The 24,985-nt window shown below is 33.0% G+C and overlaps 2 protein-coding genes across 2 annotated transcripts in view; one reads left to right on the top strand and one right to left on the bottom strand.

The window, feature by feature from the left end:
* LOC134711319 (ATP-dependent RNA helicase TDRD9-like) overlaps positions 1 to 24,985 on the top strand; it is a 57,456-nt gene that overhangs the window by 3,137 nt on the left and 29,334 nt on the right. Inside the window, exons 2-19 of the mRNA XM_063571856.1 lie at positions 6,697 to 6,775; positions 9,782 to 9,964; positions 10,853 to 11,074; positions 11,932 to 12,054; positions 13,484 to 13,723; positions 14,338 to 14,441; positions 15,103 to 15,161; positions 16,045 to 16,102; positions 16,809 to 16,893; positions 17,261 to 17,318; positions 17,904 to 18,008; positions 19,250 to 19,347; positions 21,104 to 21,235; positions 21,629 to 21,791; positions 22,553 to 22,616; positions 22,965 to 23,028; positions 23,969 to 24,067; positions 24,694 to 24,813. Of these exons, the coding sequence (XP_063427926.1) occupies positions 6,697 to 6,775; positions 9,782 to 9,964; positions 10,853 to 11,074; positions 11,932 to 12,054; positions 13,484 to 13,723; positions 14,338 to 14,441; positions 15,103 to 15,161; positions 16,045 to 16,102; positions 16,809 to 16,893; positions 17,261 to 17,318; positions 17,904 to 18,008; positions 19,250 to 19,347; positions 21,104 to 21,235; positions 21,629 to 21,791; positions 22,553 to 22,616; positions 22,965 to 23,028; positions 23,969 to 24,067; positions 24,694 to 24,813 (2,056 nt within the window). The remainder of the gene's footprint in view (positions 1 to 6,696; positions 6,776 to 9,781; positions 9,965 to 10,852; positions 11,075 to 11,931; positions 12,055 to 13,483; positions 13,724 to 14,337; positions 14,442 to 15,102; positions 15,162 to 16,044; positions 16,103 to 16,808; positions 16,894 to 17,260; positions 17,319 to 17,903; positions 18,009 to 19,249; positions 19,348 to 21,103; positions 21,236 to 21,628; positions 21,792 to 22,552; positions 22,617 to 22,964; positions 23,029 to 23,968; positions 24,068 to 24,693; positions 24,814 to 24,985) is intronic.
* LOC134711320 (uncharacterized) lies at positions 633 to 3,940 on the bottom strand. The gene has a single exon (XM_063571858.1). The coding sequence runs from the start codon at positions 3,132 to 3,134 to the stop codon at positions 645 to 647; it is 2,490 nt and encodes an 829-aa protein (XP_063427928.1). The 5' UTR covers positions 3,135 to 3,940; the 3' UTR covers positions 633 to 644.

Here is a 24,985-nt window from a genome sequence, read left to right as displayed (position 1 = left end):
AACATGTAAAAATACAATACTTTATTATAATACACAATAAATATACAACACAGTTTATTCACACAGGAATACGCGAATAAATAATGACAAATGAACAACCAACGTTAATGTGTTTGAATTGCCGATCGCGCTATATTTAACAAGGGAAACTACGATCTATAAATAGGGCAAAGTATATATTTAGAACCTGATGCGGAGATCAGTAAAATACTATTGTGTGTAAAATGTATGCTGTTTACCTTTTATAAATATATCAAGTCAAATACCAATCTTCTTATTCTTCAACGTAACTTCACTCTTCAAAACCAGATAAACAATTGCTCGGCGGAAGTTGACGTCAACAAAGGGAAAGTGAAAGTACGGGAATAAATATAACGTTACGTCGTGTAAATTGTACATTCACAACACTGCCCCCCCTTTTCAAAAAAATCATTTCGCCCTCGAAATTAAAACATTACCTAAATGTACCTTCTTTACAGTAAAAAAAAAAATCAACAATAACGATCGACATGAAAAATACACAATATGCAAAATTTCAAAATTTTAAAATCACCTCTTCTGTAAATGCATATTCATACAATAAAACATAGCAATATCAACACAAAAACATTAAGCAATAATTCATCCAAACATTTTCAAATTTATTAATACAGTTTATCAACAGGTGACTTGTACGGAAAGAACACCACACTTTTTATTTTCCTATTTTCTTTTTCCAGTCTTCTCTTCTTCTGTGACGATGGTTGGATTATTTCCTCTTCTGGCTGTCTCTTCATGGCAAGGACTTTTACAAAGTATTTAGGTGGAATAACTCCTTCTTCATTTCCAGCACAAAGTATTACATTATTTGCTGAACGGTAAAACTTGAACCCATCTGCTAAAGCTGTCTCTAGATTTATAAATATCATTACTTCACAGGATTGTCTCATGCCACTGATGACTCCATTTTCTCCTGGTTCTCCTGTCGCGAAATGGATATGGTTTCTACCCATTCTACTTAAACCTGTGTGTTTGATCTTCTCCCAAGAATTATAGTAGGTTCCGTGGACAACCATAGAAACTTCCTTGGCATTTAATACTGGTTTTAATTCAAGATCCTCTACGTCAATACTATGTCCTTGGTTTGCTCTGATTTTCATTTTTCCAGTTTCCTTATCTGGCTCCATATAAAATCTCTTCTTGCCGTTTGTTTCCACAATTCGTTTTACATCTTCATGATTATAATCCCGTAGATTGCTTTGCCTTTTTAGAATTTCATCAACATAAAGAAAACCTCCTGGCATCATTTTATATCCCTGTCTTTCTGCATCATGTCTTAAAATAAATGATAGTGCCTTTGATAGATGGATGTCTGACTTTTCTCCCCATGATCTTTGCTGTCTCCTGTCTCTTTTATTGTATCTATGATCTTGCTGGTAACTAACAATGTTGTCAGAAAAACCTTGATATCGTTGACCTCTACCATAAATATATCTTCTATCGTCATTACTCCGATGCTGTTGACCTCTGTCTTGATTGTGATAGTCATACTGTCTTTTGTTGTACCTATGATGCTTCGGATCTCTCACTTGACCCATAGAGCTCTTCCATTTTTCATTAAATCCTTGTCGTTGTTGACCTTTTCCTCTGTTGTATTGTTGAGGTCTGTCATCTTGTTTACGTGGGTTTGTATTGTTCAAAACTTGACCTTGGTCTTGTTGCGCATCCCATTCCATATTTTGGTTATCAAGACCTTGTTGGTTTATATCAATTCCTTTGGGACCTTCATCTGTTGTACTTAGTACTTCAGTTGACTGGTCTTTTAATGCAGCATCAGTAAAAGAACCAATAGTATACTGTAGGCAGTGTTTAGGTAAGCTTTTATCTATACTTGGATCCCTGGTATGATCCTCATCATTTTTGTCTTTTGGTCTCAATTTCTCTTGCCTGTCTGAACTAGAATCTCTCATATGATCATCATTGTTTTTGTCTTTAGGTCTTTCACCCCGGTGTTTTACATTTGATTTCTGGTTGTTTAGAGTTTTATCTAAATCACTCCTTTGTGGTCTCTCTTCTTGATTATGTTGTCTGTTTTCTTGTCTATAATTGTCTCGGTTATTCTCTTGATTAAATTGTCTGTCATTAACTCTGTTGTAATGTCCATTACCACCTCTGGCTCTGCCTTTATCACTTCTTTGATAACTGTTCCCCTCTTCTTTCAAAGATCCACCTTTCTGGTGCGCATCCGCCCTTTGGCCACTGTTGTACTTCAACAGTCTGATACTTTCTCTTCTCTTCACTTCACATGGATACCAAATGTCTTTTATTTGAAATCCACGTTTTGTATTTAACGTGATGTCCATTTCATCAATAATATCACAACCAAGAAGCAAATCGTCATTTAAAGGAGCTACGTATACTGGCCAAGTAAAACGCAGTGGTCCCAAACTCATTTCTATCTCTGTAATACCAGTTGCTGACATCTTTTTTCCCTCTTCAGCTACTAACAATCCACGTGTTGCTGTCTTTAACTCAAGATGATGTTCTTTTGCAAGGTTCCTATAAACCTTTTCACTGAGCACAGTGACCTCAGCACCTGTGTCAATTACCGCCTTTAACTCATAGTCATTTATTCTCACAGACGTTTGAATAACTGCTGATTCAACTCTGTCAATACATACATTATTTTCTCCATCAACACTCTCATCAGAAGATTCGTTGTCTTCAAAGTGTTTCTCTGGTAAAATTCCGGAAGTTAAAGGACAAGTTTTCTTTTTCATATCATCTCTATACTGATTCACAGCATCAACTCTGGACAAAACTGGTTTTTCAATATGTTCATTCTTGCTACATTGGTCTGATTTCTTACTGCTAATTTTAACATCACTGCTTGAAGGGCCTAAACCTTCAGTAGTTAGTTGTTTCTCAGAAGAGCTTTTCTCTGAGGTTACAAGTTTTCCTTTTAAACATTCAATTTCCTTCTTTGAAATAGATTGTTGTCTTTTCTCCATAATTTCTTCATTACTCTTTGGGGCTATGGCTTGGCCTACAGGCACAGCCCTTTCTAGTTTAAAGGATCGAAAGGTGTTTTGACTGGTGCATATGCATCTCTTTGTTGGTTGTTTCCATAATGGCCATTTCTCTTTGAATCCCATTTATCTTGTTTTGATGGACAATTACGGCTATAATGACCAATACCATTGCAATTATAACACTTATTGTTATTACTCTCCGTTTTCTTTGCGTAATTGGACTGCTGGTAATTATTACTGTTAGTACTTGGCAAACTAGGCATTTTTTTATTTAAATTAGCCATTCCCTCAATAATAGAATCTTTGAGTTCTCTGCCAAACTGGTTAAGTCTTTCTTCAGTTACGTATTGTTTTTGGTGTAACCTTCTGATATCGTTTTCTTCACACTGGCTATCAAACTGTACTTCTCGTATTGATGATTTGCGGTTTTTACCACTCCTAGATCTACAGCTCTCATGCCACATGACCATATTCAAAGCTTCATCAATAGATTTTGGCTGCTTGCTTATAACATCATACGTCATATTTTCATCATTAAGACCATAAAGGAAATGTTCAACAGTCAATTCTTCAAATAGCTGAGTCCCTTTAATTTCTGGGTAAGCTTTACTTATCAGGTTTACAACTCTATAAGCAAATTCCTGTAGGCTTTCTTTGTTCTGCTTATTAAGATCTTGAAGTGCTGCTCTGTGTGTTGATGGTAAAATATTGTCACCGAACCTCTTCTTCAACTCAACAAACAAACTAAAAATATCTGTCTGTACTGCATGTGGGAGCCTTGAAGCAAAGTTTAAAGCTTCATTTTGCAAACATAATAGCAGCTGTGTTGCTTGCTTCTGGTTGTCCCAAGCGTAGCTTCTTGAAATGATCTGGAATTGACACCAAAATGATTCCCATTCAGTTTTGCCATTATAAAAAGGAAGTCTATGTTGTGGCTCATTTGATGACGTACGACTCATATTTGATACCTTGGAATATGCATTTTCTGGACAACGAGGTCTATCATATAGCGAGTACATATTATCAGCAGTTGCTCTTGGATATTCTGTTCCTCTAACTTGTTGTATAGTTTCTGACGGAACATATGTCTGAGGTTCAGCATAATTACTTTTGGTATGTGTATAATCAGGCATATTTCTTAGTAATTCTGGATGTCTTGTAGAAGTCTCTGGGTACCCCATCAATCTTTCATGATGCGTACTATCAGAATTTTGAGATGACGACTGTCTATGATCTGGATAAGTATCAACATACGGATATCTTCCCACTTCAGAATAGTCCATTCTCTGCTGTTCATGTCTATTCATTTCACACCTCTCCCTTTCAACAGAACTGTGAGTGTTTTGATGTTCTTTACTGCTTTGACCATATGTTCTGTTCAATTCCCGTCGTTTAGAGTGATCAGTACTCCAAGTACTTGGATTTTCCCTCATGTCCGAGTGATCAGTATTCCATGCTTTTTGATATGTATCTCTGTTATCTGAGTGACCAGTACTCCAAGTTCTTTGATACGTTTCTCTATTTTCAGATGGAACAGTATTAATCTCTGTACTTTGATTGTTTGGTCGCCTATTTTCAGTATGTAAGGTACTTTGATGAGCCTCTCTGTTCATGTCCCATCTAGGATTTGTATCACCTAGTCTCATTGCGGTTATTTCTTCTCCATTGTAACTATCATTATGTCTTGGTATGGTACTTTCATCAGTGAAAATTGGTGTATTACCTCCAGAAACATGGGTCATTGTTTCAACTTCATTTGTTGCTGAATTTTGTGGTACGTTTTCTCGATTTTTATTCAATAAGTGTGAATCCGATACTGAACCTAAACAACTTCTTGGTTCATATAAATTTCTAGTTCTTTGAACCGTAGGTAACTGACGACTTCTGAGCATCATATTCTTATTCAAATGTAAAATATTGCACGAATGTCGAAATTATATATCTAAACACGATACTTAAATCACGGTTTACTAACTATTATTCGCGACTGAAAAATAAAAAAAACCTAAAAGCTAATACAACCTTGAATGCGATTTGAAATATTTATTGAAATACCGAAAACGATCATATACAAAAAAAAAACACACCTTCAAAACCAATAGCTAAATCAGCTATAAAAAGTCTAGAAGTAATGCTAGCACTGCAGTTAAATTTCAAAACCAAAAGCTAAATACGCTTTGAAAAGTTTTGAAACCCTTAAAAATCAACGGAGCACGATATTTCAAAACCGAAAGCAAAATACGCTTTGAAAAGTTTTGATACGCGGGAAACGCGGGACAAAAGGACAAATTTCATAGACCAAAGCAAATTATGCCCTACAAAGTCTAGAAATTTAGGGTCACGTGAACTTAAAACCAAAAGCTAAAACAGCTTTAAAAAGTTTTAAATTCGGTAAAATATCACGACAAGCTTCCGAACGAAGAAAACAAAACCAAAAGCTAAAATCTGCTTTGAAAAGTTTTGCAATCTTTAAATAACACGAATTTTAAATTAATCCCACGGCTGTCACCAGTTGTTGTGAACTTACTTATTTATATAACAAACGGGTCCGAGCGGGTAAAATCATACATGGGCTTCACAACATTAAACAATTACCACAACTTTATACGGCTGTTACGTTTATATGCAAACAACATGTAAAAATACAATACTTTATTATAATACACAATAAATATACAACACAGTTTATTCACACAGGAATACGCGAATAAATAATGACAAATGAACAACCAACGTTAATGTGTTTGAATTGCCGATCGCGCTATATTTAACAAGGGAAACTACGATCTATAAATAGGGCAAAGTATATATTTAGAACCTGATGCGGAGATCAGTAAAATACTATTGTGTGTAAAATGTATGCTGTTTACCTTTTATAAATATATCAAGTCAAATACCAATCTTCTTATTCTTCAACGTAACTTCACTCTTCAAAACCAGATAAACAATTGCTCGGCGGAAGTTGACGTCAACAAAGGGAAAGTGAAAGTACGGGAATAAATATAACGTTACGTCGTGTAAATTGTACATTCACAACAGTAAGTCTAGTGTGGAATTATTTTTGTACACATATTTTAAGAAAAACCATGATTTCTAGGGTGATAGTAAAGCTTATGTCACATGGTGTAATAATCAATGTGGTTATTGACTTCTCAAGGTTTTGTATCCTGTAAAATCCTCCCTATTCCATGTTTTCCAAAGGATAAACTTTATCTTATAAGAAATAGGGAATCTTAAGTTGCTAGCACAAAATTGTTGCATTTTCACTACTTTTGTAGTTTGGCCTAATAAACAAAAGTTCAATCATTGGATTTAAGGATGACCACTTTTGATAAGTCAAATATATTTGGTATAAGTTCTAAGCATTGGCATTTCTCATTTCCATGATGGTTATATTTGGCCCTGTACCTTCAGTCATTGTTAGTTGACCTTGATTGATTTCTGTTTTACAACACTTTCAACACTAATGTAGTAGTGTATTTTGTGGCGGTAAGTTTTTATTGGAGGAAGATGAAGTCCAAAGAGAGAACAACCAACCTTGAATTGACTTTGAATGTTTTGAATAGATCACATGTTTATTTAATTGTCATTTTCATTTCAAAATTTGCATTTTCCTATAAATTACACAAAAGTGGAACATCTCTCTATCAAGTTCAACAATTCATTACTATATATATATTTTCAGACCAAGTTACGATGCTACAGCGTACGCAGAAGCTTACAAGATTGAAGAAGAGCAGGACCTATTTAATAGCCAGTCACAAGTGAGCTAAAAATATAAATACAAAATCTACTTATCTTTTGTTATTCCATTTTCTAACTTTAATATATTGCACATTTCATGCTAGAACATTGGCAAAGATTATGTTTTTATATGACTGCAAAAAAAAATTTGGGATCGTATAATGGTATGATGTTGTTGTCTTCTTCGTCTGAGTCGTCGTTGGAAGACACATTTGGTGTCCAGACAATAACTTTAGTTTAAGTGAATGGATCTCTATAAAATTTAAGAAGAAGGTTCAATACCACAAGAGGAAGGTTGGGATAGATTTTGGGGATGATGGTTCAAACTGTTTTTAGGATACGTGAAGACTTATACCATTGGCTCAGGGCTGCCCTCACGTCAACCATTTTATTCTAAACATTAAGGAACATCTCAGTTTCTTAGGATTGTCTTGCTTTAAAAGGTAAAAACAAACAAAGGGATTGAACTTAAACAACTTTCCTTTAATGTTCTTTTCATAATCTTCATGTTTGATATTTCTCTCGACTTATATGCTTGTTTTTAACAACACCGAAAATCAAAATTAATCAGTGTTTATGTTTAGTGTTTTTATAAATTTAGAAACACGTCAGGGAATTCCCCAGTTTTGATAAAAATGCGAGAGTTCTCATAAATTCTGATAAATCTATTTTTGTCATATAAGAACTGAAGTGGAGTACTTCCATAAAGAAATAGAGAACCATCTTGGTCGTTTAATTAACATTTAATATATGTTCTTGCTCCAGGGTTTTGTTGAGGTTAATATGCCCATGCGTATAGTTTTCTTGACTTCAAGGGGTATTAGATTGAATGGTTGCTCTGGATTCCCCACTCAATTTAAAACTCATGTGATCCTTTCTACAATGTATGTATGTCTGCTATTGAGGGTTATTGCTGTTGCATAATTTTAATTTATGTGCATCATTTAAATTAAAATGAATGTAGTCCACATCGTAAAGGTGTAACTACAACACCCCTTCAGGCGAAATGGAGTCTTCCATATTATCATTACGAGTTGTCTCCCTTACGGAAGTAAATTCCGTCAATTCTGCAATACAACACATCGAGAAAAAATTAACTCGTTCTGTCGATAAACGTCGTATTATATTAAAAACGATCGCTATTTAAACCGAGGAATGTGTACGGAAAGGAGTCATGACAGTGATATTGTTTGCCTTAAATTAGTGGAGAATACAGGCTTTTTCCCCTGGAGAAGAATCCCAATTTGAAGAAAAAAATGGCTTAAATTATTCCCAAAAAGACAATTTTTTCCCCAATTAGTGCAGTCTCAATAGTAATTGTACATGAATACAAACTGAAAACACTCATTTAAAGATTTTTCATGCCTAAAACGACTATAGGTGCAGATTTGAGGGTCTATTTATGTATCATCACTGATAAAATGGGGTCTTATTTTATAGCAGGGTTTGACTAGTGAAAATGGGTCTGTATATTGAAGTTTCAGTAAAATTCATGGTATATTTTAAATTTCCCAATTTGATGAAAATGACGCATATTTTCCCAATAAAAAAGGGTAGAGGTAGTTTTGAAAAAAGCCAACAATATCACTGCATGACCACTGACCCTAAGGAAATTAAATATGTAAAGAGTTAGGAATGGGGTTCCTCATAGAATTAACGTAGGAAAATAGTTGATAAGATACGAAGTGAAATACCTTCTCTCACTCTGAGTCTCAACAAGGATTTGTAAAGTGAAATCTCACTATACAAATTCTTGGTCTCAGTGACTGCTGTGGAATTGATAGTACAAAAATAAAACACAATAGGCCGAAGTACACATGTATACATGTGTCAATGAAAACAATGGCAATTGTATCCATCAGAACAATCTGCTATTTGATTGTATTAGGGGCCCAAAAGGGGCCCAAAACAAGCATTTTTCTACATTCAGTATATAAAACTTGTGTATAAGTATTTCAATTGCTCTGAAATTGTAGCACAATATTAAATACCACAAGTAGATATTAAGGGCCAAAAAGGGTCCAAAAACTAGCATGTTTGTAGTTTCCGGACAATAACTTGTTTGTAAGTATATGGATCTCTCTTACATTGTACCACAAGGTTCCATATCACAAAAGAAAGGCTGGGATTGAGTTTGAGGGTAATTGCCCAATTCATGTGGGAATTAGGGGCCAAAAAAAGGGGCAAAAACAAGTATTTTTCTAGTTTCCAGACATAACTCATGTTTAAGAATATGAATCTCTCTGAAATCGTTCTACAAGGTTCCATACTACAAAGGAAAGGATGAGTTTGAGTGTGGGGGTAATTGCTCCAAGGAGGGGTTCAAAAAGTTTGGGGTTCAAATTTTTTTTTTCAAAATATTTTAAATTTCAATTTTTTTTTCAAATTTTCAAGAAGAATCTTTAATTGCACAGTATTTTGCAATAGATTTGTAAGATCTTGACATTTATTTTGTGTCAGAATCCAATACTATGTCAATTTTTTTATCACAATCCAAATTCAGATAAAATCAAGCTTGAATATTGTGTCCAAATTTGCCACAACTGTTCAGGGTTAAACCTCTGTGGTTGTTTTAGGCTGTGCTCAGCGAAGCATTTTATTATACACCTGTTTACGGTATATATTATGGTTATCCCATGTCCATCCGTCTGTTTATCATCAACATTTAAGACAATAACTAAAAAAACACTTTGTAATTTGTATTAAAATTTTGTGAATTGTTTATATCTATTGTTGTGGGTTCCCTTTCGGTTTATAAGAATTTTAAGATTTCACATTTTTAATTTATGGGGTTATTTGGCATCCATCATTTGTCTATTGGACAAAGATAAAAATCATTTATTCATTGGAATCCACATGTCAGTATTTAAAAAAGAAATAGGTTAACCTAAAAAGAAGAGGCAGAAAAGAAAATGCCTACACTGTCTCTACCTTTGAGTAGGGTTTTGTCAAACTAAAACATACTTTACAGTGTGGTCTAAAGTCTGGTTTTATATTTTAAGTATGTATTTATCTTTGTATTTTAGACCAATAATGATTTTGTTGGACTTAGTGGTAAAATGGAGCATCTTGACCTTGAGTCCATAGTATCAGGATCTGTTGCAGTGCCTGATGATTTAGTCCCAGAAAATGCCACAGATGTCTATAACAGCTACAATTTTGACCATAGATATGATCCGAAGCTACCAATTACACAGTATAGGGATCAGGTGAGTGTGAAATTGTAACTGTTAATCAAGCATTGTCAAGTGTGCAAACCTAAGACCAAAAAGTAGGATTGATACACAATTCTGAAATGATTGTGCACATTAACATGTGTTTTTGTAAATCATTGATTACTGGTAAAATTGTGAGATTTTATAATTTGATTGCAAAATTTGTTTGCAAAATTATAAACAGATATATCATGTTTAGGAGGGGTATTTGCGAAAAATTCCAGTCGAGAGAATATTAAATTTCGCGAGCCCCAAGGCGGGGGAAATTCATTCTCAAGACTGGTATTTTTCGTAAATACCCCTCAAGAACATGCTATATCTGTTTAATTACACCGAATGTTAATGTTCAAAAACGCATTGATGATCGTGACTTTACAAGCGTCCAGTAGGATAGAGTATTTTTTGGCAAATACCACGGCAGAGAGGGTAAAAAGGCAAATCCTTTTTGCAAATACACCGCAGGTTTTAAAAAATGAACGATATTCATTTGATAGCAGTAAATTGGTGAAAAATACACTGGCTATCAACCAATCAAAACCCAGGATTCTTACATAAGGTGTAATTACAACAGAAATTACACAGTACAAGGATCTAGTTGAATATAACATAGTAATTGTTAATTTAAACTTGCTGATTACAAAGTAGAGGGACCAGATAAATAAGACTTGGTTTTTGTTGATCAGAAGTCAACAACAATGCATAAAGGAACCATATATGTGAGTAGGATTTGAACTTATTACACAAACGCCAAATGAAAAGAGTACTCCAGTTCAAAGAAGCCAACAATATAACCCTTAAGAAGATTCTGAGCACAAAGATTTTACAGACACAATGTAAGTTTAAAATAATATTGACCTCTACATTTATTTTATTTGCTTATAGGTGTTGGCCACAATTGAAAGTAATCAAGTGACAGTTATTCAGGGTTCTACAGGATCAGGAAAGACAACTCAGGTTCCACAGTATATACTGGATCACTACGCTAGCATGGGGAAATACTGTAACATTATAGTCACCCAGCCTCGTAGAATAGCTGCTATGAGTATTGCCAGAAGAGTTTGTAGTGAGAGGAACTGGGATGTTGGAACCATATGTGGTTATCAAGTATGTAGAACTTGGCTATTGTTTGAATCTGCTGACTTATGTCATACATATCAGGGGTGAATCAGGCAATTTTAAAAGAAGGTTCCAACCATATATAGAAATAAGAAGATGTGGTATGAGTGCCAATGAGACATCTCTCCATCCAAGTCACAATTTGTAAAAGTAAACCATAAGAGGTCAAAGTACAGTCTTCAAGACGGAGCCTTGGCTCACACCAACAGCAAGCTATAAAGGGCCCCAAAAAAGTGTAAAATTTGTCCCTATTTATTTTTGATCGACCACTGCATATTATAATTTATAAATGAAAAATAGAAAACATTTGATGATATATAGATATCTAGCTATGCAGCATCAAATAAACAAATGTTTGGGTGGTGTCACTTATGCTGTTCTTAAGGTAGTAAATGGAAAAATTGCTGAATTTGTTGTTTTACACTTTAACTTAATTTTGCCACTACTAAATGATCTGAAACTTCTACACAATGCCTATTACCACCAAACACAGTTTAAATTCAAATCTAGGTGGAGTCACTTTTACTGTTCTTGTGTAATTTTTCTTGACAATTTGCTGTCAGAAATTGCTGTTTACACTATAGATTTAATATAACTAAATCACTACCATAAACAGATCGAATTTGAATTTGGGTGGCATCATTTTCACTGTTTTCAAGCCATATCTCTTTTTTAAAGGAAAACCTGCTGAACTTGTCATATACTTAAAGTGGGGGTATCTGTGTTCACATTTTTTTCTTCTATTTCAGGTATATTTTTATTGACTTGTATGTGATATCATATCTTTAACAACAGATATAGGCCTGGTATAAGTTTTAATACTATTTCTTTATACATTATTATAGGTTGGTATGGACAGGACTGCTAATGAAGATACACGTCTACTGTATGTGACAACTGGAGTTCTTCTACGTAAACTTATCAAAACAAAGAATATGCTACAGTTTACACATGTCATACTGGATGAGGTAAGGCTGCAGATTTTAAGACGGTACATAACATAACGGGGAGATAACTCTGTAAAAATCAGCTGTATGTTTAATCATGTTCACAATTTATAAAAAAAACAATTTTTGTCAAGCTGTTTTTATGTGTTTGGTACCATGTTCATGAAATAAATATAACAATTTGAAATTTGATACAATGAAATGAAAGATGAGCGATTTCCATCTAAAGTATTGGTGCTTGGAAAAGTGTGAGATCAACTTCAAAATCTTTTCATGAAAGGATATTAAATGCCAGATTTTATCTATGATATGTTGTTATATAAGCTTTGTTACAAAGGAAATGTTCTGGAAAATTCACAAATTTGAACCTCACCCATATGTGAGAGAGTTAGAAAATAAATGACAGAATCAAATTATGTCAGTGTAATGTTATATATCCTTGTCTCATAGGTTTTCGTATTATTAAGAATGCATTGTGACGTCACTATTTTCATTGAAGAAGCGTGCATGATACGACTTCCTATGATTAAAATTGAGAATGGAAATGGGGAATGTGTCAAAGAGACAACAACCCAACCATAGAACAGACAACAGCAGAAGGTCACCAACAGGTCTTCAATGCAGCGAGAAATTCCCCCACCCGGAGTCCTTCAGCTGGCCCCTAAACAAATATATATACTAGTTCAGTGATAATGAACGCCATACTAAACTCCAGATTGTTCATAAGAAACTAAAATTAAAAATAATACAAGACTAACAAAGGCCACAGGCTCCTGACTTGGGACAGGCGCAAAAATGCGGCAGGGTTAAACATGTTTATAAGATCTCATAAGTTATAATATAAAGGAGTATGTTCGATAAGGTCCAAAATTGGCCCCCTTTTTTAGCGGAAATTTCAAATTCGGATTTATTGACCAATATCACGATAACTTATAGCTAATACATTGACTAGCTAGGATATAAGCCATTTTGTTGAACATTTTACGTTTCTGCGTTTCATTATGACGTCAAAAGTTGTACTCATATTGATATTTAACGAAAAAATTGATAAAAATCAGTAAATTTCCATAAATAATTGGACAGGAAACATAGAGCGCATACGTCGACAAAAAAGATCTTTTAAAATAATGTTTGTGAAGACATTTCACATGTCTTGTTTGAATATAAAGCTTGTCGACGCCTGCACTCGGTGTTTCCTGGTCCTTTATTTAGTTGAAATCCAGCTGATTTTGTCCATTTTCACCAAAATCCCTTATCTTGACCATTTTGGGATGTAAAAATCAACGAGTTAGAATCAAACTTTGTCAAAAACAGTTTGGATTAACTTTCCCACATGTCTTTAAGGCAACTTAAAACAATTATTGTCGTCTAACTATCAACTTTATAATTGGGGCCAAATATGGCCCTTACCGAACTTACTCCTTTCTGTAATTTTTCGTTCTTCTTGCAGGTTCATGAGCGTGATCAAGAAACAGACTTCTCATTGTTGATTGTCAGAAAGTTATTGAGATCAAATTCTCGTCATGTCAAGGTTGTGATGATGTCTGCTACATTTGATTCTGACATGTTTGGCCAGTACTTTGCAGTACCCATCAGAGATAGGTTAGAACCAGCACCTGTTGTCTGTGTTGAAGGAAAGGCTTATAATGTATCAGAGTATTATGCTGATGATCTTACTCAGCTGGGAGAGGTAGGTTTGACTAATTCCCAGAAACAAAGATGGTGGCCATTCCATCAATAAAAGGGTATATGCATCTCATTTGGCTTTGTCTTTGAATTTTTAACCACATTTATCTGTATTGCTATTATAGACCATCAAAACTAGACGAGGATTTCTCAAAACAAAAATCAAAAAACCTATGTTAAGAATTAAACAAAAAATTTAGAACTTAGTTTTTATTAGTTAAAGACATATAAGATAGAACATGCAGAGTATAAGAGACGATTATTAGAGTTTGATATATGTGAAGAAGAACAACCAACAGCACATTTTTGTTTAGGGGCCAGCTGAAGCACACCTCTGGGTGCAAGATTTTCTTGCTGTGTTGAAGACCCATTGGTGGCCTTCGACTGTTTTCTGCTCTTTGGTCAGGGTTTTGTCTCCTTGACACATTCCCCATTTCCATCCAAATTTATGATCAAAATACTGGAAGAAGACTATGCCATACAAGCATTTTTTACATGTTTTGAAATTTGTATTGAACTGTCTTGTAGCTATGTATAGGACATTCATTCAATATTGTAAGCTTCTTTATCATGTTTCATATATGTTCTTTATGATTTATCATTCCATTTTTATCTTAGATACCCCCATTAGATGAAACAAGACCAGAGATATCAGAGCTAGCATACATTCTGGCTTGCAGACTGATACAGGAGTTCGATAATCTGGACATAAAAAAACAAGGGTAGGTCAAACATTTTATGGGAAGGTTTTTGATGACCTCATGTATGACAACTGATAGAAGATACATATTTAAAATGAAACATCAATATGAGTTTGTGATTACAATATATGAATAAAGAGATGTGGTATGAGACAACACTATCCACCAAAGTCCAAATAAAGTGGATGTTAGCAACTTTAGGAAACAGTACAGCCTTCAACAGTGAGAAAAACACTTACCGTATAGACACATTTAAAAGGTCCAACTATTTGATTGAGAAAACTAATGGCCTAATAACAAAACATTATACAAAGAACAAATATGACAGAAGTGAACCAATGACAATCACCTAACTATCAGCTCTGGACATAAGGTCATTTGTGTTTTAGAAGTCAACATGTCTATTTTCTGAAAACTGATATGTAAAACTGCATTTTTCTATGGATACATATTTTCTAAATTTTGTATGTGACTTTTTTGAAAAAAACCCAAAATGATGATAGTTTTTTTATTGAACTTTTATTTTATAAGAATAGAAGAGTCTGAAACAAGTATTTTTCCCATTATAATAGATAATTTTTTATGTGAAAAAATCCTGCATTGATTTGGTCTGAATTGTTTATTTTCTGTTGAATATCAAAGTTTTTGATACTTTAATATTTTGTTTATATTTTCCTTTTAGAATAGTTAAAGGAAATAAATTTGCTCCATACAGGGGTACAGTCTTAGTGTTTTTACCTGGTAAGTAGAATTAACAGGATAACCAGTGATATACAGGTTGCATTTCTGTTTCCCATAGGAACATCCTTTTCAGCTAAAACTGTGCCACTTTAACTATGAAGTTTTATAATAAATTTATATCCTAAACATGAAATTTTATATACACTACTTTTTTTTCAGAAATATAGGACTTTGTGGCATATTTTCAATACTTACATGCCCTGAACCTCTAAGAGTTTACACTGATACTGAAATGCAATGTTTGTCGCTATCATATGTTTTTATAATGGTAACATTCACAAGTTGTGTCTATAAAACAAAAAATAGAGATCATGTATGGGAACGAGTATGTAAACAAAACAAATATCTATGAATATTATGTATCCATACCTGCCAAGTTTTCAAAATGCCCATGGGGGTTTTGCATGCAAGATGGCTGCCATACTCCTAAAAAATCTTCAAGGGGGCCTTAAAATTTGGTGTAATGTTGTTTTTTTGGTTTCTTCATACTTTTATAAGCCTCAATTCATTGTAAAATTAATTGTTTTGTTGAAATTGTGGACATAATTGCTCTTTAAAAATTTTAATTTGGGAGTCTCCATGGGGGAAATCCCCCGCAAATAGTGACAGTTGGCAGGTATGTGTATCTGCCAAAAGAGGCGTGGTTTCAGAAACAGCTCTATTTACAAAATGCAACCTATAAGTACAAGCTCAGTAATGAAATGCTGTTACTGGATATAGTAGCTATGCTCACAATGTTCATGATGTTAATGCATGAAGTATTTTTCAGATTTACAATATATATTAGTGTTTGTAAGTTGATAAATATAATGTATCTTAAGATTTTTGGAAAATCTCCATTCAGTCCATTCATTTACACTTTTTGTTATATAATTTATTACAGGTTATGCTGAAATTGAGAATATGCAGAAACTACTAAAACAGGTCGAAGATATTCATAAGTAAGTTCATCTACCTCTTTTAATGTGAAGGGCCATTATGTTTTTCGTCTGTGCGTCCATCAGTCTGTCCTGCTTCAGGTTAAAGTTTTTGGTCATGGTAGATTTTGGTGAAGTTGAAGTCCAATTAACTTAAAACTTAGTACACATGTTTTCTATGAAATGATCTTTCTAGTTTTAATGTCAAATTATAGTTTTGACCCCTATTTCACAGTCCACTGAACTTAAAAAATGATAGTGCAAGTGGGGTCTGTATGTAGTATGGACACTTTCTTAATAGTTCTGTGATTTCAGATGGAAACTCAAACATCTTTGCCTTCATTCCTTTAAAAGAAAATGAACATAGCATAGAGTCTATCTAAACAAATCATGTATTTCTGTTTTCCATGCAATCAAAATTTTAAACGTTTAATATACCATCTTCTTTTCCACTATCTTCTGTCCTGATATCTACTTCATATTTGTTTTTGCTGAAAGAATTTATGAAGATTTGGATGAGAAGAATATAAGAAGTGGGCTATGATGAATAATTCACAGTTTCCATAAACTCATTAGGTATAATCTAGCAGTAAAAGCAGATTCGCACAAGTTGTGACTTAAAAAGTCTTTTATTCCTTTTCATTCTATTTTGCATGTATATACATTGAAATATAGTTCTATAGCCATTTTTACAAATCACACATAGTTAATATTAGTTTTGTATTTTCAGTCTTGTCATATACCCTCTGCATTCCTCAATTACTTTAGAGGAACAATCTAGAGTATTCAGAATGCCGGAAGAAGGAGAAAGAAAGGTATAAAGATGTTGTTGAAGTAACTATTGTAGGCATTGATATATTATAAAAGGGCTAATAACATTTTATTAATTATTTAATCTTTGACGCACCAAGTAAGATTTATATATAGATACCCTCCCTCTCTTTGGATGCATTAATTTTAAGGAAGTAGTTTTAAGACGGGAAATCGCCAGTGGGATTCCAAGTTTCATGTAGAACTGTGCATAGACTCTTGTTGTCTCAGTCACATGGTCATTTAAAGCTTTTGCATACTTTAATAATAAAATGATCAGTTACCATATCAAATATTCTGAATCAATTCCGTGGTAAAATGTATTTTGTGCAAATATGTAACTTGCAAAATATTTCTTTGTTTTCCATTTAGATTATTTTATCTACAAACATTGCAGAAAGTTCCATCACAGTTCCTGATATTAAATATGGTAGGTAGCCATTGTAAATTATAGATATAGTTATATCAAATGATAAAATTTGAAGGAATATGCTTATTTTTTGTCTTAAACATACATGACATAGTTACATTTAATACCAGTATGAAGGTTAAATTCTGAGATTTTGATGTAGAAAGGTGAGAATACCATTAAAGGTGAAAATATTTGGGCTAGTCTTTTTCACAAAATAATTTTGAAAGTTACTTTCAGTTTTAAAACCATGTCAGTTTGTGAAAGTGAAAGCAAAATGTTATGTGAACCTGACAACAGTATATAATTTCTAAAGATTTACAGTGTAGTTCTTAAAAAAAAATAGATTTATGTACATGTATGAAACTGTGGATTTATTAATATTCCTTGGAGACTAATTTTCACGGATTTTGTGGGAACAGGGAAACTGTGAGAATGAATGTTCAATGAATCACATATGTTCTAAAGGAATGTATGCAGACTTTGCTTAAACCAAGAAATTAAACATCCACTAAAAGTACAAATTTTTCGTCAATTCACAGGGAGAAAAAATTATCCACAGTCTATTATCTTGTCACTTGAACAACAGTTTTACATGTTTTTCAGTGATTGACTTTTGTCTGACAAAGAGCTTAGTAAGTGATCCAGATACAAACTACACCAGTCTACAATTGGAATGGGCTTCTAGAGCTAACTGTACCCAGAGAAAAGGTAAACTGGTAACAAGTCAATCACAAGAACTTCATGTTGAATATGTATCATAGTCTTAATAGCTTATTGTGTACAGAGTTACATTTCTTTCTGATTGAACAGATAGTTTCTTAAATATATGATTAATGTTAAAAGTAGACATTTTCAGTTGAAGAATGGCAAAAATGCCCTTGGATTCCTGTTTTAATTCTAAAATATAAACTCGAGCCATATCATAAGGAACCTGTTTTTTGTACCAATTGTTTATTACACATATTTTTGTCCCCAACGCAATGTATTGCTGGAGACATATGAATACAGGCTAATGGTCAGAACTGAATAAAAGTTTAAATCTTTTTAACCGGATTTTTGTGACAAAAATGTCGGTTATTGATTTGGGGATGTACGGCGGGCAGACGGGCGGGCGGCAATCAAATGTTGTCCATGCATTAACTCATGAACTGTTCAACCAAAGCTTTTAAAATTTTAATATGTTGTTACTGACAACTAAATGAAGGTTAAGTTCAATAATGACAATTTTGACTTTTACAGTTCAGGAGTTATGGTTCTTGAAAGATTGAAAAATTGAGTTTCCAGTCGTGTCCGTGCATTTAGGCATTAACTGTTCTACCAAAGCTTCCCAAATTTTAATATGTTGTTACTGATGACAAAATAGAGGTCAAGTTCAATAATGACAATTTTGACTTTTACGGTTCAGGAGTTATGGTTCTTGAAAGATTGAAAAATGGTGTTTCCAGTCGTGTCCGTGCATTTTCTCATGAACCATTCAACCAAAGCTTTTGAAATTTTTATATGTTGTTACTGATGACAAAATAGAGGTCAAGTATAATAATGACGATTTTGACTTTTACCGTTCAGGAGTTATGAGTCTTGAAAGATTGTAAAATGGAGTTTCCATTCACGTTGTTGCATTTACTCATGAACCATTCAATCTAAGCTTTTCAAATTTTAATATTTGATACTGATGACAAAATGGAAGTCAAATTTGATATTGACGATTTTCACTTTCACCATTCATCAGTAATGGTTCTTGTGATATTGCCAGGACACAAATAAATGTTAATAAATCCGGTTTGCTGTCGTTGTGACAGCCTCTTGTTTCTAATATGTAGCCAACTTTAATTAACAGAATACCATTAAAAAAAAACTTTATTTTTTTTATTAAAAAAAGGACCCAATGAGCATCAGGAATATAACTTGCTGTGATATTATTTTCACTTAAAATAACTTATTATTTTCAGGGCGAGCTGGTCGAGTGTCAGATGGTAGAGTATACAGAATGATAACAAGGTTCTTCTGGGAGACTTACATACCAGATTATGGAATACCAGAGATGCAGGTAACAAAAAAAATTATGCTGGATATTTTTATACGACCGCAAAATTTGTATATTGGTATGATGTTGACGTCGTTGTCGTCGTCCGAAGACACATTGGTTTTCGCACTATAACTTTAGTTTAACTAAATAGAAATCTATGAAACACAAGGTTTATGACCTCAAAAGGAAGGTTGGGATTGATTTTGGGAGTTTTGGTCCCCACAGTTTAGGAATTAGGGGTCAAAAAGGGCTCAAAAAGCATTTTTTTTGGTTTTCGCACATTAACTTTAGTATAAGTAAATAAAAATCTATGAAATTTAAACACAAAGGTTTATGAACACAAAAGGAAGGTTGGGATTGATTTTGGGAGTTTTGGTCCCAACAGTTTATGAATTAGGGGCCCAAAGGGTCAAAATTAAAATTTGTTTGATTTAATAAAAAATTGAATAATTGGGGTTCTTTGATATGTCGAATCCAACTGTGTATGTAGATTCTTAATTTTTGGTCCCGTTTTCAAATTGGTCTACATTAAGGTCCAAAGGGTCCATAATAAAACTTAGTTTGATTTTAACAAAAATTGAATTGTTAGTGTTCTTTGATATGCTGAATCTAAACATGTACTTAAATTTTTGATTATGGGCCCATTTTTCAAGTTGGTCCAAATCGGGGTCCAAAATTAAACTTTGTTTGATGAAATTGAATCCTTGGGGTTCTTTGATATGCTGAATCTAAACATGTATTTAGATTTTTTATTATGGGCCCAGTTTTCAAGTTGGTCCAAATCGGGGTCCAAAATTAAACTTTGTTTGATTTCAACAAAAATTGAATATTTGGGGTTCTTTGATATATGCTGAATCCAACAATGTTTTTAGATTTTTGATATTTTGGCCTGATTATCAAATTGGTCCACATTGAGGTCTAAAGGGTCCAAAATTGAACTTTATTTGATTTCATCAAAAATTGAATTCTTTGGGTTCTTTGATATGCTGAATCTAACCATGTATTTAGATTTTGGATATTGGACCATAATAGGTAAATGTCTAATTTAAAAATTTAAAGTTTTTACGTTTAAGTTCTTAGACCACATTCATTCTGTGTCAGAAACCTATGTTGTGTCAAGTATTTAAACACAATTCAAATTCAGAGCTGTATCAAGCTTGAATATTGAGTCCATACTTGCCCCACCTGTTCTGGGTTTCGAACTCTGCAACGTATAAAGCTGCGCCTGGGGAGCATCTAGTTGTTATATTAATTATTAAACGTGATATGGATCTAACATTGACTAGAGTTGGAAAAAAATAGGCATAATGCCATCAACAACATTCAACTGAATCCTTGCTTAGTTTTCAGAAATGGTTATACTTTTTTATAAAGATTATTTTAGAAATGCCTGAAATATTTGCAACTAGACATAAGGAGATGTGGTATGATTTCCAATGAGACTATTATCCACCAGATCCCAATGATGTGATCAACTACAGTATAGTTAGCTGTTTGAGTAGAGGGGATAGCAAATGTGAAAGTATTTTAAGAGAAAACCAATGGCCTGATTTAGGCTAAAACCGATGAAAAATCATTAATTTAAAGGACAATAAATTAAATAGACGTTTAATGATTTAAGATTATGCTATGTTTTGGCTCAGAACTTATTCATAGACTGTCACAGTTGGCAATGTTTTCTTCAGGTAACAATCTGCTTAATCAACCTCTCAATTATGTATCATTTATATATTATTCTATATCTCATTTGACGTTGTATTGTTTTCTTTAATTTCAGAGATGTCCTTTGGAGCAGTTGGTATTACAAGTGAAGCTGCTGGATCTTGGTCAGCCCAAGGCTATATTGGCTTTAGCTCTGACACCACCAAACCTTAATGATATTGAGAAAACCATACTTCTCTTGAAAGAGGTAAGTAGTTTTGAATTACCTGAAGAATTTCTGCAAAAATAAATAGATAAAAATTTAAGAGTCCTTCTATAGTTTAGAGATAAACATTGTCATGACATTTGAGATCCAGAAGTTTAAAAAAAAAAAATCAAACCTGTTAAAAAACAAAAATTTTACACAAAGATTTATTGTTTTGATAAGAATAGAAAAAAATAATCAACCTAAAATTTATCAGAGTTATACTTATTGTTAGTGGCCATTGTAGAGGGACTTCACAATTATCTAAATTAGATTTTGAGAAATTTTATTCTCTCTTCGACACTATAGCTATCTGATAAAATTCATTGATATATGATTGTTTTAACACACATACCTATGTTATATATTAATTACATGAATTTAATCTCCATCTAGGTAGGTGCATTATCTGCTCCCTCTACAGGTGTTAAGAACCCATATGATGGTCAGCTGACATTTGTGGGGCGTGTCTTAGCAGAACTTCCTGTTGACATACGAATTGGTAAACTCTTGATGTTAGGGCATGTGTTTGGACTACTAGAAGAATGCTTGATCATTGGTAAGTTTATATATTAAAGATACTAGAAGATGTCCGTGAAATCCAGGTACAATTGGGCAAGTGTTGAAAGAAAGTTTAAAAATTTGGGGCAGTATGTTGACTGAGCATGCAAAAATGCATATAATATATATGGATCAATAATTGTCTCCGACTTTGAATATTTTCTGTGGAAAAAAGATTGTTTCAAAGACAAATTTAGGAAGTACAGAACACTACATTTATACTTCATATCACAAATGTTTCCAACTTTTTATGGTTTTAGAGGAGTTGCAGCTCAAAGATATCAGTCTCTTCCTTTAGTATTTTAGATATTAGCTTGCATCATTTAATGTAAAATTCAAAACCAACTCAAAATAAAATGTTCGTTTTCATACAGTACACAGAAGAGGTACATATTCTAACAGCTTAAATTTATACAAGAAATGAAATGCATAGATCTTAAAATAAAAATTTCTTTTGATCATAATTTTACCACAGGTGTTACACTGTAATCATTTCAATAATTCATTGGTTTATATGTGTTTTGCTTTTGTATTTACAAAGAATGATTTATTATTTGAGTGAGTTGTACTGTTATCAATTTTTTTTAAATGCCAAGCAGTCACAATACTACATATGAATTTCTCAATACCCTGGATGAATAAAATGTTTCTTCAATAAAGCAATTTTGGGTAAGGTATGCACAACATCACATTCAAATTTTTGTTCTGTATAAATTTACAATTATTTTACACAGTCAAAACAGTATATATTTTTTGTAGGTGCAGCTCTGTCTCTAAAGTCTTTGTTTTCCAAGCCATTCAGGGAACATCTGAATTCCTTCAAGTAAGTTCCTAATTCCATTCATTAACTTAGAGAACATAAAATGTCTGCTTTGATGATCTACAAGTTTATCAAATAGTTTACTTGATGTAAAATGTCATAAGTGTTTGTTTGTTTAGTTTGAATGTAATACATGTATCATTTTGCTGTTCTTTTTGTTAAACAAACACAATGTTATATTATATTTTTTCAATTTTTCAAGGTCGTTTGGATGATAAAAATTTCAATATTTTTTTGATTTTAGAATTAGGTGTATATTTTGTTTGTGTTTGTAGTTAGTTTGCTGACCGGACTTGTACATTTTCTGTTTCACATAGTAGTGATAACTAATTAATGATGGTTTTTTTTCAGACATAAACTAGATTGGTCACATGGTTCACTCAGTGATCAGCTGACTATACTCAATGCTTACCAGGTAAGTTCCCCCTCAGAGTTGGTAAATCTAAAAAGTGTTTTTAATAGTTGGCAATTTTTGAAAGGTGGTCATTTTTTGGTAATCTTGCATGTTATAATTTCATTGAATTTAGCTCTGTAGTGAATAGATTTATATCCACATACCAAGTACTGTAAACCAATTTATTTTCGTAGATACTTTATTTTGTGTTTTATCCATTCTAGTCAACTTCGCTGCTATTTAATTTTGCAATTTTCAAATTTATATGATGTAGTTAAATAAGGACAGATCCAAGTTTTGCATTTTAGCAACGATTTATTTTTGCTCTATTTTTCTACTTGCGAAAGTCGCAAAAATAAATCGCTTGCAAAATAAGTTGGTTTACGGTAGATTATATTTGAGAGCTTATAGATTCAGTGTATATCATACAATGTCGTTCTATTGGTCTGAAGATTAGGGAATATTTGTACAAGAAGTTGTTCTGGAAAGCACTGTTAAAAGTGTTTAATATTAAAAGTACCATACAATTGTAACTATGAGTAACAAGTTAATACATTTAGAATTCATAATGTTTAATATTATTTGTAATTTGGAAAACTTTTTATTTAGCTAGACTTTGACTTTTCAGTTTTTCCTGCCCCCATTGTATATATAAAAAAATGTGGTATGATTGCCAATGAGACAACTCTCCACAAGAGACCAAAATGACACAGAAATTAACAACTATAGGTCACCGTACTGACTATTTAACCATGAGCAAAGCCCATGCCGCATAATCAGCTATTAAAGGCCCTGAAATGATAATGTAAAACATTTCAAACAAAAAAACTAACGGCCTTATTTATATAAAAAAATGAACGAAAAACAAATATGTAACACATAAACAAACGACAACCACTGAATTACAGTCTCCTGATTTGTATGTTTTTCATAGTATTTCAATAATACTTTATAAATGCAGGAATGGGAAAGACTGACCAACATGAATGGATTTAGATCTGGACAGAATGAAAATAAGTGGGGTAAAATGCATTACCTACAGGTCAGACGTCTCAGAGAGGTGAATTTATTTGCTAAGTCTATAGTAAATTAACAAAAATACCAAACTCCAAGGAAATTTCAAAACTGAAAGTCCATAAGGGCTATTCCAGAAAAAAATGTATGGGGGGGGGGGGTTGGAAGGCACATTGTATTAATAATACATGGGTGATGGGTATCAGAGTAACTTTTCACACTATAATGCACTATAATTCTCAATTACAATTGTCTGGGTGGCGGGTGCCGACAAAAATTGCCTTCCAACCCCCCCATACATTTTTTTCTGGAATAGCCCTAATCAAAAGGCAAAATAAAAAGCTGAAAACACATCAAACGAATGGCTAACAACTGTCATATTTCTATGACTGTTAACCTATAAAGACACCAGTAAAATATTTGTTGAAAATGAAGTATATAAATATCGCTCATAATTATATGCTGATTATTGTAGAGAAATTTCCATTTGGCACAAAAATACATATTAAGATACTACTGCTTGAAAAAAGTAAATTTTTATGTGAATTGTGCATGTTAGGCCACATAATGATTTTAAAATATTTATTCTCGGTCTATATTTATTTGAATGTTTATATTTTTTCTCAGTCACTATTTAATGGTTTCTAAATCAACTTCATATTTTACACACAGACAAGGGAGTTGATAAAGGACCTTGAAATGAGGCTGAATAATTTCAACATACAGAAGCACAGGACAACTCCTAATTATAAGAAAAAGTACAAACCAGACCAGGAGAGACTATTGCTAAAGGTACTAATGTTTTCTGGTTATTAATATAGAATTTCATCTAAGATGGTGGTTTAGAAAAGTACTTTTCATTGAATATATAGTGTTTATTTATAAGACAAAGTGTCATGACAATAGCTTATGTTCATCAATTTAAAAATAAAGGGAGTTAAGCTTGTGAATTTTACCAAACACT

The sequence above is a fragment of the Mytilus trossulus genome, chromosome 3, assembly GCF_036588685.1.
Source record: "Mytilus trossulus isolate FHL-02 chromosome 3, PNRI_Mtr1.1.1.hap1, whole genome shotgun sequence".
Taxonomy (NCBI): domain Eukaryota; kingdom Metazoa; phylum Mollusca; class Bivalvia; order Mytilida; family Mytilidae; genus Mytilus; species Mytilus trossulus.
Note: the sequence above shows the minus strand (reverse complement) of the source record. Positions and strands in the feature narration are given on the sequence as shown.

Excerpts from the sequence above, each read along its gene's own strand:
- LOC134711320 (XM_063571858.1), bottom strand. The coding sequence starts at position 3,134 with ATGGGATTCAAAGAGAAATGGCCATTATGGAAACAACCAACAAAGAGA.